This window comes from Mauremys reevesii, linkage group 1 (genome assembly GCF_016161935.1).
Source record: "Mauremys reevesii isolate NIE-2019 linkage group 1, ASM1616193v1, whole genome shotgun sequence".
Lineage (NCBI taxonomy): Eukaryota > Metazoa > Chordata > Testudines > Geoemydidae > Mauremys > Mauremys reevesii.
In genome coordinates, this window is record NC_052623.1 from 224,147,036 (window position 1) to 224,160,381 (window position 13,346).

The 13,346-nt window shown below is 51.3% G+C and overlaps 1 protein-coding gene across 2 annotated transcripts in view; it reads right to left on the reverse strand.

The window, feature by feature from the left end:
- Window positions 1-2,732: 2,732 nt before the first annotated feature.
- Window positions 2,733-13,346, reverse strand: part of LOC120404251 (alpha-2-macroglobulin-like) — a 47,890-nt gene continuing 37,276 nt past the window's right edge. For both annotated transcript variants that reach the window (XM_039536408.1, XM_039536397.1), the window contains exons 23-36: window positions 13,220-13,303; window positions 12,653-12,829; window positions 12,011-12,095; window positions 10,641-10,797; window positions 9,874-9,948; window positions 8,706-8,871; window positions 8,030-8,253; window positions 6,819-7,037; window positions 6,384-6,511; window positions 5,792-5,882; window positions 4,744-4,812; window positions 4,254-4,356; window positions 3,554-3,595; window positions 2,733-2,907 (exon numbers count right to left, since the gene is read on the reverse strand). In XM_039536408.1, the coding sequence (XP_039392342.1) occupies window positions 2,882-2,907; window positions 3,554-3,595; window positions 4,254-4,356; window positions 4,744-4,812; window positions 5,792-5,882; window positions 6,384-6,511; window positions 6,819-7,037; window positions 8,030-8,253; window positions 8,706-8,871; window positions 9,874-9,948; window positions 10,641-10,797; window positions 12,011-12,095; window positions 12,653-12,829; window positions 13,220-13,303 (1,646 nt within the window). In that variant the 3' untranslated portion in view covers window positions 2,733-2,881. The remainder of the gene's footprint in view (window positions 2,908-3,553; window positions 3,596-4,253; window positions 4,357-4,743; window positions 4,813-5,791; window positions 5,883-6,383; window positions 6,512-6,818; window positions 7,038-8,029; window positions 8,254-8,705; window positions 8,872-9,873; window positions 9,949-10,640; window positions 10,798-12,010; window positions 12,096-12,652; window positions 12,830-13,219; window positions 13,304-13,346) is intronic.

The following is a 13,346-nucleotide window of genomic DNA, read 5'->3' on the forward strand; positions in this document are numbered from 1 at the left end:
GTGCCCTGTTATAGTGACGCAGTAACACCACCTCCCCAAATGGTGTTGAGTCATGGTCGACCCTACTGTGGTTGACGCCGTGCGAGTATAGACATTGCAGTCCTCCAACAGCTGTCCCACAATGCCCAGCACTGACTGGTCTGGTCACAATTGTAAATACCAATTCCTATGGGTCACATACACCAGAAACCAATTCCCTCTCTGTAAAAAGCCAACATATTTTTTGAATGATTGTCCAGCTTGGTGAGCACATCTAGCAGCTCTCCAGGGCTGTGTGCAACTGCCCAACTGACTGTGCCAGCTACAGATGCGCCTCACTCAGAGAACAGAGAGGTTAGGAAAACCTTGTTCACCAGACCTTAACACCCCACAAGGAACGTCCCTCCATTTGAAATAGCTAAAGATATATGCTAAACAACACATTCATTCAACTTGCCATAACATAAAACCTTAATTTCTGGCCTCAGCAACACTAACATATTTATGGCTGATGCACGTAAACTGGCCATATATGCGACCACCCTGTTTGCTTAGTACCCTCTTCAACTCAAGAAGTGTGTTTCAGATTCCTGCTGGCACTGCCAGTCTAATCTGCCTTCTCTGGCTTGTCAAATTGGGTTTACAACTGCTGGTGAATCACAGTGCTACTCATTAGACTCCTTCCCAGGCTGGTGAACCACCTGTGGTTCATTAATTTTATACCAGTGTAACTCCACTGATTTCATTGGGGTCACTCCAGATTTACACTGCTACAAGTGAGGAGAGAATCGGCCATAAGTGCTGAGTCTATGGGTGCTCCAGGGCTCAAGCACTCATGGGGGGGGGGGGGAAAAACAGTGTGGATGGTCAGCATCCGCCAGTCACAGCTGGGCTGCCACTCAGCTGTTTGGCAGCTGGTGTGGAGTGGAGCGAGGGCAGGGCCTTGAGGTGGAGTGGGGGTGGAGCACCCACTGGGAAAAAATAAAAGTCAGCACCTATGCTGCCTGCTCAACAATACTTAGGGCTACAATGTAGATGGGCACGTTTTGTGCATATATGCATGCATGTGTGCACACATGCCCCATCTCAAGGCTCCCTCTGCTGAAATCCTCACCTCTGCCTCCCTTACTTCTTGGCTGCACTATTCCAACTCCCTTCTCCATGGCCAGCTCATGTTCCCGTTCTCCAGACTGCTGAGCCCCAACTCTTCACACACACCATACTCATTTTATGAGTAAAAAGATGTTTTTCCTCACTACCAGTGCCACAAACTTCTCCAAACTCCCTCTGAAAGCCAAGATGTGCTCTTTCCTTCATCACCTGCAACAGAGACCCAGGGTTTTCACATCTCCCTTCAGTTACTGAAGCTTAGGCCAAGATCATCCTCAGAGCAGGAAACAGGATAGGAAACCTCAGAACTTCCTCGGTTGGAAGTAACAGAGGAGGAGAAGGACCTCGGAGTATTGGTTGATCACAGGATGACTATGAGCCGCCAATGTGATATGGCCGTTAAAAAAGCTAATGCGGTTTTAGGATGCATCAGGCGAGGTATTTCCAGCAAAGATAAGGAGGTGTTAGTACCATTATATAAGGCACTGGTGAGACCTCATCTGGAATAGTGTGTGCAGTTCTGGTCTCCCATGTTTAAGAAGGATGAATTCAAACTGGAACAGGTTCAGAGACGTGCTACTAGGATGATCCGAGGAATGGAAAACCTATCTTATGAAAGGAGACTCAAAGAGCTTGGCTTGTTTAGCCTAACCAAAAGAAGGTTGAGGGGGGATATGATTGCTCTTTATAAATATATCAGAGGGATAAATATCAGGGAGGGAGAGGAATTATTTAAGCTTAGTACCAATGTGGACACAAATGGATATAAACTGGACACTAGGAAGTTTAGACTTGAAATTAGACTAAGGTTTAGTGAAGTTCTGGAACAGCCTTCCAAGGGGAGTAGTGGGGGCAAAAGACATATCTGGCTTCAAGACTAAGCTTGATAAGATTATGGAGGGGATGGTATGATGGGATAGCCTAATTCTGGCAATTAATTTGGCAATTGATCTTTGATTATCAGCAGGTAAGTATGCCCAGTGGTCTGTGATGGGATGTTAAATGGGTTGGGATCTGAGTTACTATAGAGAATTCTTTCCTGGGTGCTGGCTGGTGAGTCTTGCCCACATGCTCAGGGTTTAACTGATCGCCATATTTGGGGTCGGGAAGGAATTTTCCTCCAGGGCAGATTGGCAGAGGCCCTGGAGGTTTTTTGCCTTCCTCTGCAGCATGGGGCACGGGTCACTTGCTGGAGGATTCTCCGCAGTTTGAGGTCTTCAAACCACAATTTGAGGACTTCAATAACTCAGACATAGGTTAGGGGTTTGTTACAGGAGTGGGTGGGTGAGATTCTGTGGCCTGCATTGTGCAGGAGGTCAGACTAGATGATTATAATGGTCCCTTCTGACCTTAAAGTCTATGAGTCTATGAGGATCATGCCATCAGGGAAGGGTCTGTTCCCTGCCTGTACAACTAAATAGGCCCATGTGATGCACAGATCTTCACAGATCATGGGCACCAGGGCTGTTCCCAGAGAGACCCTCTGTCTCCAGTCATTTCTGATGTCCTGCCAACCTCTCCTTCACACCGATGGCTGGGGGTGGCTCTGGATCTTTTTTAAGGTTAAACTATCCTGTAATCTGATCCCAACAGGGGAGAAGGGATAAGCCTTAGTAACCAGGAAAGAGGCCACAAGCAGCTGGTCAGAATCATGACAATTTATTTATAACATTAATTATATGGTGCTGAGGGGTTTTCCTCACCACTGTATCAAACCACTTCCCCCGGGGGGATTGCTGCATGCAGAGATGAGCAGAGAGGATCCAGCAGGGCCCAGAATACAGCTCCGTCATCACGCATTTTCCTGCTCAACATTAGCTATGATGGGGAAAAGAGAATGTGAGACAGTTACAGAGGAATCAATGATTCACAGAGGGGAACCTTTCCCTCTTGTAGGTCATCTCATTCTGAGCATAGGAGCTGCAGAGACACTGCCCTGCCCAGACTACAGCTTCTCTGCCACAGTGACCAGACGCATCCCTAGAACATTCAGGGCTTCAGCCCTGACCCCTTTCCCAGCAGTTTTGAGTCACCCCAACCCTGGAAGATGTTTTTTCATTAATCTGTTTTGCTTTGCAGCCTGTTTAAAAACAGCCCTGATGAGAGGAGGGATGCCAAGCGTGGGTTTTGGAAGGACTTGCTCTTGCTCTGTCCCAGAAAGGTACAGAAAGAAGCAGTGACTAGGTTTGATTGAGGGGGAAGACGTAATCTTGGGACTAACCAAGCCTGCTGCCTCAGACTCAAGGCCTGAATCTGGAACTTGACAATGTGGGGGAGTTGGCGTTCCCCTCTCCCCTGAGCACTTAGGGGTGCTGGCAGACCACTCCCAGACATGGGGCAAAAGAGAACAGCAACTTTTATAACCCTCCAGACAGGCTGAGAAGACTCAGGCTGGGTTTCAGCTCTTTGCTAACTGAGCAGCCCTGGGCAGTCTGAAAACCTCAGTCATCTCTTCATACACTACCTTTGCTGCAGGGGGCGCTGTACTCAGCAACGGCAAATTCATCTGGAAGACACAAGGGAAGGGAAATATGATCAGGGCTGTGTGAGACCCAACCAAGACTCCTCACACTTCCACCAGGCCCTGCAGCAGAGAGCTGGCACCTCTCAGGCAGGAGAGGAGGGAGCCCTCTCTCCAGGGGCACTGAAGGAACATCAACTGGGCTCCATGGGAGGAAGGCAAAGGCTACCACAAGCCTACAGGGCAGCAGGCATCTCCAGCGGGTCTGTGCCATTTGCATCTCGCCTGACACACAATCACTGGGGTTGCCGTTGGGCTTTGGTTTTTGTCACCCCAATTTCCTAGCTGGAAACAGAGGAGTGAATGTGCCTCCTCCAGGTCACACCCAGAGCTGGGATCTCAGGGCAGGATCTGAACCCAGGACCCTCCTAGATCCCTTTGGCTCTAACCTACGTGGATTAGCATCTTCCCTTTACAGTGCACGAGGAGTCTGGGGCCTCAGAGACTCCCATGGTGCGAGCATGAGGTCAGTGCAGGATGATCCCTAGCATGTAAACCCTATGTGCCCTGTGTTCTCTTCCTGGAGCAGGGAGACACTCAGTCCCATATCCCAGCAGGTTTACTGTGGCTCTGAATATGACTTTTCACCCTCTATGACAGGCCCACCAGCCTCCACTGCTGCCAGCCCCACCCGCACACACACCTGTCTCATAGTAATCATAGACCTTCACCACCGCCGGCTTCAGGCTCTGCACGGGGAAGTCCTGCTCCACCGCGAATGAGAAACTCTGAGTCACGTTGCTCACCTGAAAGGGAAACAGATGAGGCTCAAGAGGCTCTGAGCCACTTCACCCTCTCCTTCCACATCTCCTCCCCGCATTGGTGCCCCCCATGATCCTGCAGGTCCAGCATCTGCCCCACCTTGGCTGCAGGGACTGGCAGGGATTCAGGCCCTGAGGGAGGTGGGATAAGCCCTGCCTGACCCCCGGGTATGAGCTGCTGTCCCTGGTACCTGTAGGTGGGGGGAGATCAGGGCCCTGTGTTGGGAAAGTGCTGAAGGGAAACACGGGGCAGCAATACATGGGTTTGTCTTTCTCAGCTGAGGCTTGGGAGATCCCCTCCCCTGGGCACTTCTATTGTGGTACATGGGGGTGGTTCTTCCTGGCCCATCCTGGCCCCATGTGGCCACTCACCTGCTCCATGTACAGCAGCACGTGGTTGGTGCTCAGTTCTGTGCGGTGGATGTGGTGATGTCCTTCCAGCTGCCAGCAGCCAAGGGAGAGAAGCAGGATGTTACTGAGCTCCCCTTCAAACCACCCCAGAGCCCTAAGGAATGGGATGCTTTTACAAATTCATGGAGTCCAAGACCAGAAGGGACCTTTGTGATTAGGAAATCTGACCTCCTGTATAACCATGGGTGTAGTTTGGGGACACTGGGGGGTGTTGTCCCCCCAAACTGCAATCCTTAGGCAGGTGTGGAATTTGCCCCACCCCCCATATGTGCAGCCCCATTGCCATGACTGGAGCTGCCTCCCCCTTACCACAAATACAGAAGTCAAACTACGCCTATGTGTGTAACACAGACCAGAGAACTTCCCCAAAAGAATTCCTAGAGCAGATCTTTTAGACAAACATCCAATCTCGATTTAAAAATGGTCAGTGATGGAGAACCACCGGGACCTCTTTCCCCTGGTGCTGTAAGGAAAGAGGCGGAGAATGTGTCCCCACCCAACTTATGGACTGAGGTGTAAAGTGCACCTGAGGTGCTGGACGCCAATCAAAGGCAGCACCAATTCCAGTATATACCCAACCTCAGTCAAACAGACCTAATAGTTCTTCCTCATTCTCTAGGTCTTAGACTGGTTAACGCTGTCTGCAATGCCAGGGGTCACTGCACAAGCTCTCCATAAGCCCAGGCTGGAGTCAGACATGGGAGGAGCTGCTGTCTACACTGCAGATCCTGCAGCTGGGAAATCTGCAGGTGAAAGGCTGGTCTGAACTGGCCCCTGTGACAGAAGTGGGCTGGGGACTCTCAGACCCTTCAGGATTCCAGTGGAAAAGAAGAGATGGGGTCAGAGACAGGAGACATGGAGGGCCCTACTGCTGGAGATGAGACCAGGCTGCACCCATAATATGAGGGGTCAGGCATTGGAGCCCACTGGGGGCCAGATACCCCTCAGGTGGGGCTGAAGGCAAGGGGCTCTGGGGGGGCTATAGTCCATACACAGAACAGGCTTTTACCTTCCTCACTGATGACTTCACAGGGATGAATCCTGACAGCATCTTAACGTCAACGATGACCATGTTGGAGACGGGGCGTTTCCCTGTGTAACTGGGAGACCAAGCAGGAAATGAAACAAGGTTTAATACATCTCAGCACAGAGCTGATGCACCTCAACTCTGATTGGCACAAGTGCACGCTCCCCCGATCTGGCATCTCCCACCCTACCTGCTTGTCCACCTGCAATGTCCTGGAGCGACTCATCCCCAGCCCTAGGGCTCAAAGGAAAAAAAGTGATGGGTGCTTAGCACCCACCAGTAGCCCCCCTATCTGCACCTCTCCCTCCCCACAGTGCCTCCTGCCCTGAAGCGTGCAGGAGGTGCTGGGGCGGAGCAAGGCTGGGGCATGCTTCGGGGAGGGGGTGGAATGGGGTGGGAAGAGGCGGGGCAGGGGCGTGATGGGGGTGGGAAGAGGCAGAGCAGTGGTGGGGCCTTCAGGGAAGGGGTGGAATGGGGGCAGAGCCTGGGGGTGGGGGGCACCCCTTGGCACATTAGAAAGTCGGCACCTAAGCTAGGGCTGCTCCGGAAGGCCTGGGCCTGTGAGGGGAGTTACCTGATGTTTATGGCAATGCTAAAAGTCCTGTGGACCTGGGGGCTGTCACATGTCTTGGGGACCGTGTGCACCTCCAGCGCGAATGGTGCCTCTTCCGGCTTGGGGAGCACATTGTACCTCAGGCTGGTCTAAAAGAGAATACACAGTTTTATATGAGCCTGTGCATATCTCCTCTCTGCTTATATCCTCTGCCTCCTTCCCCCTGGTCCATCTCATTCCCACCTTTGTCTTCTCTGCCTTCCTCCTATCACTAGCTCCCCATTCCCTAACTCTGGACATGCTCTCTCCTCACACCTTTCCATATTTTCTCATCCTCTTCCCCATCTCTTTCTCCCTTCTCTCCCCTACCCATCCCACCTCACCCTGCCATCTCCAATGGGAATGAGACGGGCTCCCCTCAGTAGCAGCCTCTCCCCCTACCCCAGGGCCCCTCACCTGCACGTAGACACATCCTTCTCCTGTCACCCCCATGCTGTAGTCCCCTGGCACTTCTGGCAGTGCCATACGCTGGAGCAGCAGACGGTTTGTGTGATCCACCTGGAACTGGGTCTGAAAGTTCCCTGTGGATTGCAGGGTCACTATGGATGCTCCTCCACTCTTGGTGTAAGTAGAGGCTCCGTATCGGGACAGGGCCTGGAGCGCCACCACTGTGTCCTGCCAGTTGAGAGATGGGCCCAGGTGCCCAAGGGAATGAATGAGCCATTTCTATGGGCCTGGAGCCCCTATGCCACCGGCTCCTCCCACACAGCACCAGCCTGCTCAGAAAGGTCGGCTTTTCCCATTTCCACCCATGCTCTACCCATCACTCCCACAAGCCATTCACCTATTCCCTGGGCCCAGATCCTCACAGGTATTTAAGCACCTTTCTCCCACTAAAAGCAGCCAACTGTCTAAGTACCTTTGGGAATGTAGGCCTTGGGATTTCTGACACTCCATTACAGGGAGCTGAGGGAAGAACCACCCACCCTAACATGAAGGAGCAACCTGAAGGGACAGTTGACAGGGCAGACAGATAACCCACATGCCTCAGCAGCAGGAAAACAGAATTACAGCCCTACTGTGTTAACCAAATCCTTCAGTGAAGTAGTCTTCTAAAGGCCAACACTTCATGCACTGTCTTCAAGAGGGATGTGTTTTGAGCTGCCTTTAACCAGGTGGCACTTTCTGGTTCTACATAACTCAGGATGGTGACCCCGTCCCACCAAGGTGTGTCTGGCAGTGACTGACTGCTGCTGCTTCTCTCGGGAGGCCTCAGCTCCCAAGTTGGATTGGCTGGGCTGGATGGGGTCAGTGCTGGGGGGATCTGAGGAAAGAGTCATGCTCGTGGATGCTAAGAGCGACAAATCTGCCCTCTGTACACAAGAGCATCACTTGTCCAGTCTCCTGCCTCATTAGCACACTAAGGCCTGTGGGGATCTGATGTAGCCATACTCCATGCTGTGACTAACCCATGATCTAAACCCCTCAGAAACAGAGGTTCTCTAAACCCTGCAGCGAGGGCACTGTCGCCCCATCCCCCTCCCCAGGAGGAGTCTGTCTCTTTTCCAATGCTGGGTTATTTGTCCTTCTGTGGCATCCTGATATATACATCTCCTGGCTCCCACTCCTGCCCTGGGTGTCTGAGGCTGGGGATGGGAACTTCTCACCTGGGTGGAGGAGAAGCCCCCGTTGGGATTCTGCTGCTTGCTGATCCACTTTGCAATTTGAGTTGCTAAAGACAGGTCGGCTTGGGATGGTGCCGGCTGCGTGGTGAGGTGAGTGAGGAGCACGTAGGATGTCATCTCCACCTCAGCAGAGGGAGCACGAGGGTGATAGAATGAGAGATCGGCCTCTGGCTGCTTCTTGGGCCTCTGCCAGTGAATGGAGCCATCTGCAGTGGGAGAAGGGAGAGGGAGGAGAAAAGAAAATGTTTATTACCAAATATCTGGTTGTTGCCTAGAGGGTTACGGACATAGTGTCTCTCAGGATGGAGGATGGAGAATGGAGTCCCAACCCTTGCTGGACATGTCAATACAAAGCATGAAGGTATTAAATAATCCCTCTAGTGGGTTGATACATTCTGGGTATGAAAACTCTCAGTGACTAATTAGGTTGCTGCACCTGTGCCTGTGTCTCCCACATTTTATGAAGTCAGATCCCAGGAATGGCCAGTGCCAGGGTTTTTAGGGCTCATTGATCTAAAATGTGTGAAGAAGCTAAATAATCCCGACCTGCCACAGCACAGACTGAAGGTTATAGTAATAACAATCAAACCCTTCTCTACCAGGCTGGGTAGGGCCAGTGGGCTGGGATGCAGAAGAAGGGCCCATAAACAGGTCTCACCCTCTTTCACAGCTTCCTTATCAAGCGAGTCCAGCAGTGCCCTGCGCTTCTCCTCCTTCCCCGCCAGGGCGAAGGCGTAGGCCATCAGTGCCTTCGTGTACACATGGTTTCCTCCCTGTTCCATGGCTGTTTCCAGGCAGAATAAAGCACTACGGACCACAGAGTGCTGCGGGGAGCATAGAGGGGAAAGGATCACTGTTCGCAGTGTGACGATATGAGCTAGGCTTTGGGCACTGCCTGTGCAGGCTGTCATCTCATGGCCACAGAGCACAGATGGGTTTAAATAAGAGGTGCAGTGGATCTAATATAACGCAGATGCTGGTGATAGGATGAGTGACTGTTTGACACCAGGCACTTGCATGGTCCCAGTGAACTCAGACTCTTGTAGTAATTTGGTCACCCCATCACTGTGAGCCACTGAGCACAGAAATGTGGCTTAAATGTGTCTAGCTGAGACAGCCTCAGCAGTTACAAAAATAACATTCCTGCCTTCCATGGGGTAGCCATGTTAGATACAAGGCCATCACAACTTGGAGAAATTAAGGTCATCTGAGGTGTCTAGGGCTATTTATTGAATTTTAACCAAGAAAAAATGTGGAAGGCAAATGAAAGACTCTGCCATGGATAGCAATGGGCCACCAGCTGTCAACGAGTATACATACAATCCCTCCCAGTCATTCATCCAATGAAAAGCATGACTAGACCCCTAGTATGTTTACAGAGACTATATAAAACAAACAGGAGTAATGAAGAAGAGAGTAGCCACGCTGTCAGGCTGAAAAGCTTCCATCAGTCAGACCCATCTGAGCTGCAGCCAGACACACAGGAGACAGCGACCGAGCATTACAGCTCTTTTGACATGAATTGTGGATTTTTTTTAATATGCACAATGGAAAAAAAATGATAAAGAGCCAATCAAAGAAGCAGAGCTTGGCCAGAACCAGTACTGCACATTGAGATGCATCTGAGGCCTGGGGACCATCTCATTCTGGAGCCAGAGCCAAAGCCTTTCCAGACTGGTTTTTTTCCCTCCTTTCCTTAGAGGTCCCTTTATCAAGGCAGTGGGCTGCCACTATCAGGACTTGGCTGGGTATAGGGAGTGGGGGAGAGGGGAGGCCGCTGACCCAGGGGAACTCATGAGGGGGACTTTGTGTGTGTGGATACGTACAGTGATGGGCAGAGGAATCTCCAGCAGCGCGATGGTGATGTAGGCAGAGAGCGTGACCTCATCGTCCACCCCGCCCTGCAGGGAATCACAGAGAGAGACATTAACCCCACCCAGCACCCAAAGCCTTTCCCCTCTGGGCCCTGCTCCACAGGAGCTCTCTACATACTACAGCCTCATCCCCTTTATCTGCCCACGCTTGCCACGCCCCATGATAGCTCTCACAAATGGGTATGTCTACCCTGCACCAGAGAACGTGCTTCCTAGCAAGGTAGACCCGCACACACTAGCTCCGCCTGAGCTGGCACACTAACAAAGGCAGTGCGGCCACGGGCGGCAGCTCTGGCTAGCTGCCCAAATGCAGTCATGCTCAAGCTTGGAGTATGTACTTGGGCAACTAGCCCGAGCTGCCATGGCCACACTGCTATTTTTGTGGCTGTCTACCTGTGCTGGGAAGTACTCTCCCAGCTACCCTGTAGACACACTCTGTGTTTCTGTCCCCATTTACCTCCCCTGGTAGTTACCATGTATCTGCCCCCTCCCTTCTCCTCCCCATAGTACAGGTAGGTCTCACGTACAGTACAGTATCTGCCCATCCGTATCTCCATGGTAGTTCCCAGGCACATGTCATCCCCTGCTCCTCCCACCCTGGCCCCATGTGCTGAAGTGTCTGAACTGTTCCCATGGAGAGCTGTAGCTCTCTCCGTGTCACTGGAGTCCTGTATGGGTCCCATGAGGCCCATGGGAAGCTGTCTGGGCGGATACGTCACCTTTATGGCATTGTTCAGGAGCGTCCCCGAGCTGCGGAAGCAGCCGTTGTCCTTCTGCTTGCCAGCGAGCCAGGCCAGGGCGTCCTGGATGTGCTTCTCCTCGATGAAGATTTGAGAGCGGGCCTGCGCGAAGGACTTGAGGACGAAGGCCGTCAGCCTGAGACAGAGAGCGGGCAGCAGTGAGAGCTCCCACCCATGCCCTGTGCTCACTGGAGGGGACGGGGTCCTGGGGCATCGCCAGCCTGAATGGAAGCAGCAGGGGCCGGAGAGCTGGTGGCCATGGGGAAGAGAGCATGAATACATTGCCGCCACCTTCACACACCTCCATAGTCTCCTTCACACTGATTTCAGGATCCAGTTCAAGCTCTCTCTTCCTGTTTATAAAATCCTCCCTGGACACAACCAGTCTCTCAAACTTATGGACCCTCTTCATGCTAAATACAGCTCTTATAGCAGAGGGTCACAGGGTTGCAAATGTTGAATCTATATTTAAACAGGACTTCACGGGAGTTCCAAGGAGTTATACACCAGTTTGCCTGTACTTGGTAAATTGGTCAAAATGACAATTACAAATAGCATAATAAAAGATTCAGGAGATCATGATCTGATGGGGGTCTAACCAGCATGGCTTCTTCAAAGGAAAATTGTGTCTCACTAATCTCTTAGAATTCCCTGAACATGTCAATAAAGTGCTGAATGAATGAGAACTGATTGACATAATTTCTTTAGTAGTCTCTTATGACAGACTTTCTCAAAGCCTTCTGGAAAGTCTAAATGAATTGAATAATCATGGGATGAGAGTCAAAGTGTTGTCGTGGATCAGAAATTGGTTCAGAGACATAAAACAAAGACTGGAATTAAATGATCAATTCCATCATAGCACAAGGCTAACAGTGGGGTGCGGCGAGGTTCAGTACTAGGACTGGTGTTGTTTAATATACCTATTAATTATCTTGATAATGGGCGATCGATGGCATAGCAATTCCTATGGTCCTATCTAGTACCAGGTTACTCTCTACCTCTAACTCAATTCCACCACTATGGGTATGAGAGTCTGCCCCTCTGCAGCTCCCTGTCTGGAACAGCCTCTCCTGGATCTGTCCATCTTTCTTCAAAAATGATCTGAAACCATCCCATCCCCTTTGACTCTTCAGTTCTCTCTCCCCTCAGGTCCAGTGAGAACAGGTGCTTTTTATACACAGCAGGATGATGAAGCCTATTCCCTTTGGTGTGATATGCCAACGGACTGTGAAAGCTGCAGCGAGCTTTATGCCTTTAACAGCATCAGCAGTTGTCTAAAATGTAACACTTCCTTTATAACTATATAACAGAGGAGGTTTAGGGGAGGCATGACTGGCAAGAAATCTCACCAGGTATTCCCCGGCTGCCTGTAATGCTCCCCAAATGTGCTGTAAGAGCCATCCAGGTGCTTGTAATTCAGCTGCCTCTGATAACCTGAAATGGAAAGTTAAAGCAGGATTTATACATCAGGAAAAAAAACAGTAGGGAGTGAGAGAGCAGCTCACCAGCTCAGCCAGTAAAGGGACTCCTAGGCCTTATGTGTACTAGCCAGCACTGGTACACAAACATACACGTCTCCATCCCACGAGCTAGTCAGCAGAGAGAACTGACATACGACACGTGGGCAGCACCATCATACTCCAGTAGGGGGAGAAGTGCACAGTCTGGTTAGCTAGAGCACCCAGGCTGAGAAGCCATTTCACCTGGCTACTGTGTGCAGCATTTCCACACTATAGGGGTGACTCATAGGATGGACACAGCAGCCAGTAGCTCTCGTGGGGCAATGAGTGCACATGACTATAGTGCTCAGACAACTGACAATAGTGAGCCAAAAGTGTGTCGAATGGGGACCCCACTCCCCAGATACACAACCCAATCCCTCCGTCCTCAGCTGAGGGAAGCTCTCTCTGCAGATCAGGCAGAAACAGAAAGCTCCCAGCACAACCTTGGAAGGGAGCAAGTGAAGAAACAAAAGCCCCGTCCCTCCTCACCGCTGACTAAGTATCCGATGGCCTTGGATTTGGTCTCCTCGCTCAGCTGCCCCGTCTTATTCAGATAGTCCAGGACGTAGATGTTGGGTGCAAACAGGACCATGTTCTGCTCCCCGCAGCCGAAGGGCATCTGGAGAAGCTGCTGCAGGTTCTGCATGGCTGTGCCCAGGATATCACCTGGGGATGGAGACACAGGGAGTCAGTGTCGCACAGAGCCTGCACCGCAGAGCACAGGTAGTAACAGGTGAGAGAGAAGGACAGAGGGAAAAACAGGACAGAGCCATACTCTGAAAGAGGAAACACAGAGAGAGAGAATGGGGAGAAGGAAGGGTTGGAAGATGTCTGGGATGGGAATAGGGATACTTAGACAGAAAGGCCAACACACAGGGAGACTGATGAAGGTGAACAGGAACAGGAAAAGAGACAAGAAGAGATGAATGGAGAGATGATGGGGACACTGATGAAGGGAGTGAGTAGCTGACCAGGTGGAAAGGCTGGCACGGCAGGCAGACAAGGAGCAGTGGCTGCAGCTGCCAGGGCAGGTCCTTTCTGAGTTGCTGCACTCACCCAGTACTGTCACATAGGCTCTGGCTGAGCCCTGCACCACGTTCAGTGGAAGCTTCAGGGAAATCTTCCCTGCTTCTGAATTTCCTGAGGGAAAAAAATCAGACAGATGAGATGCAGTAAAATGCCC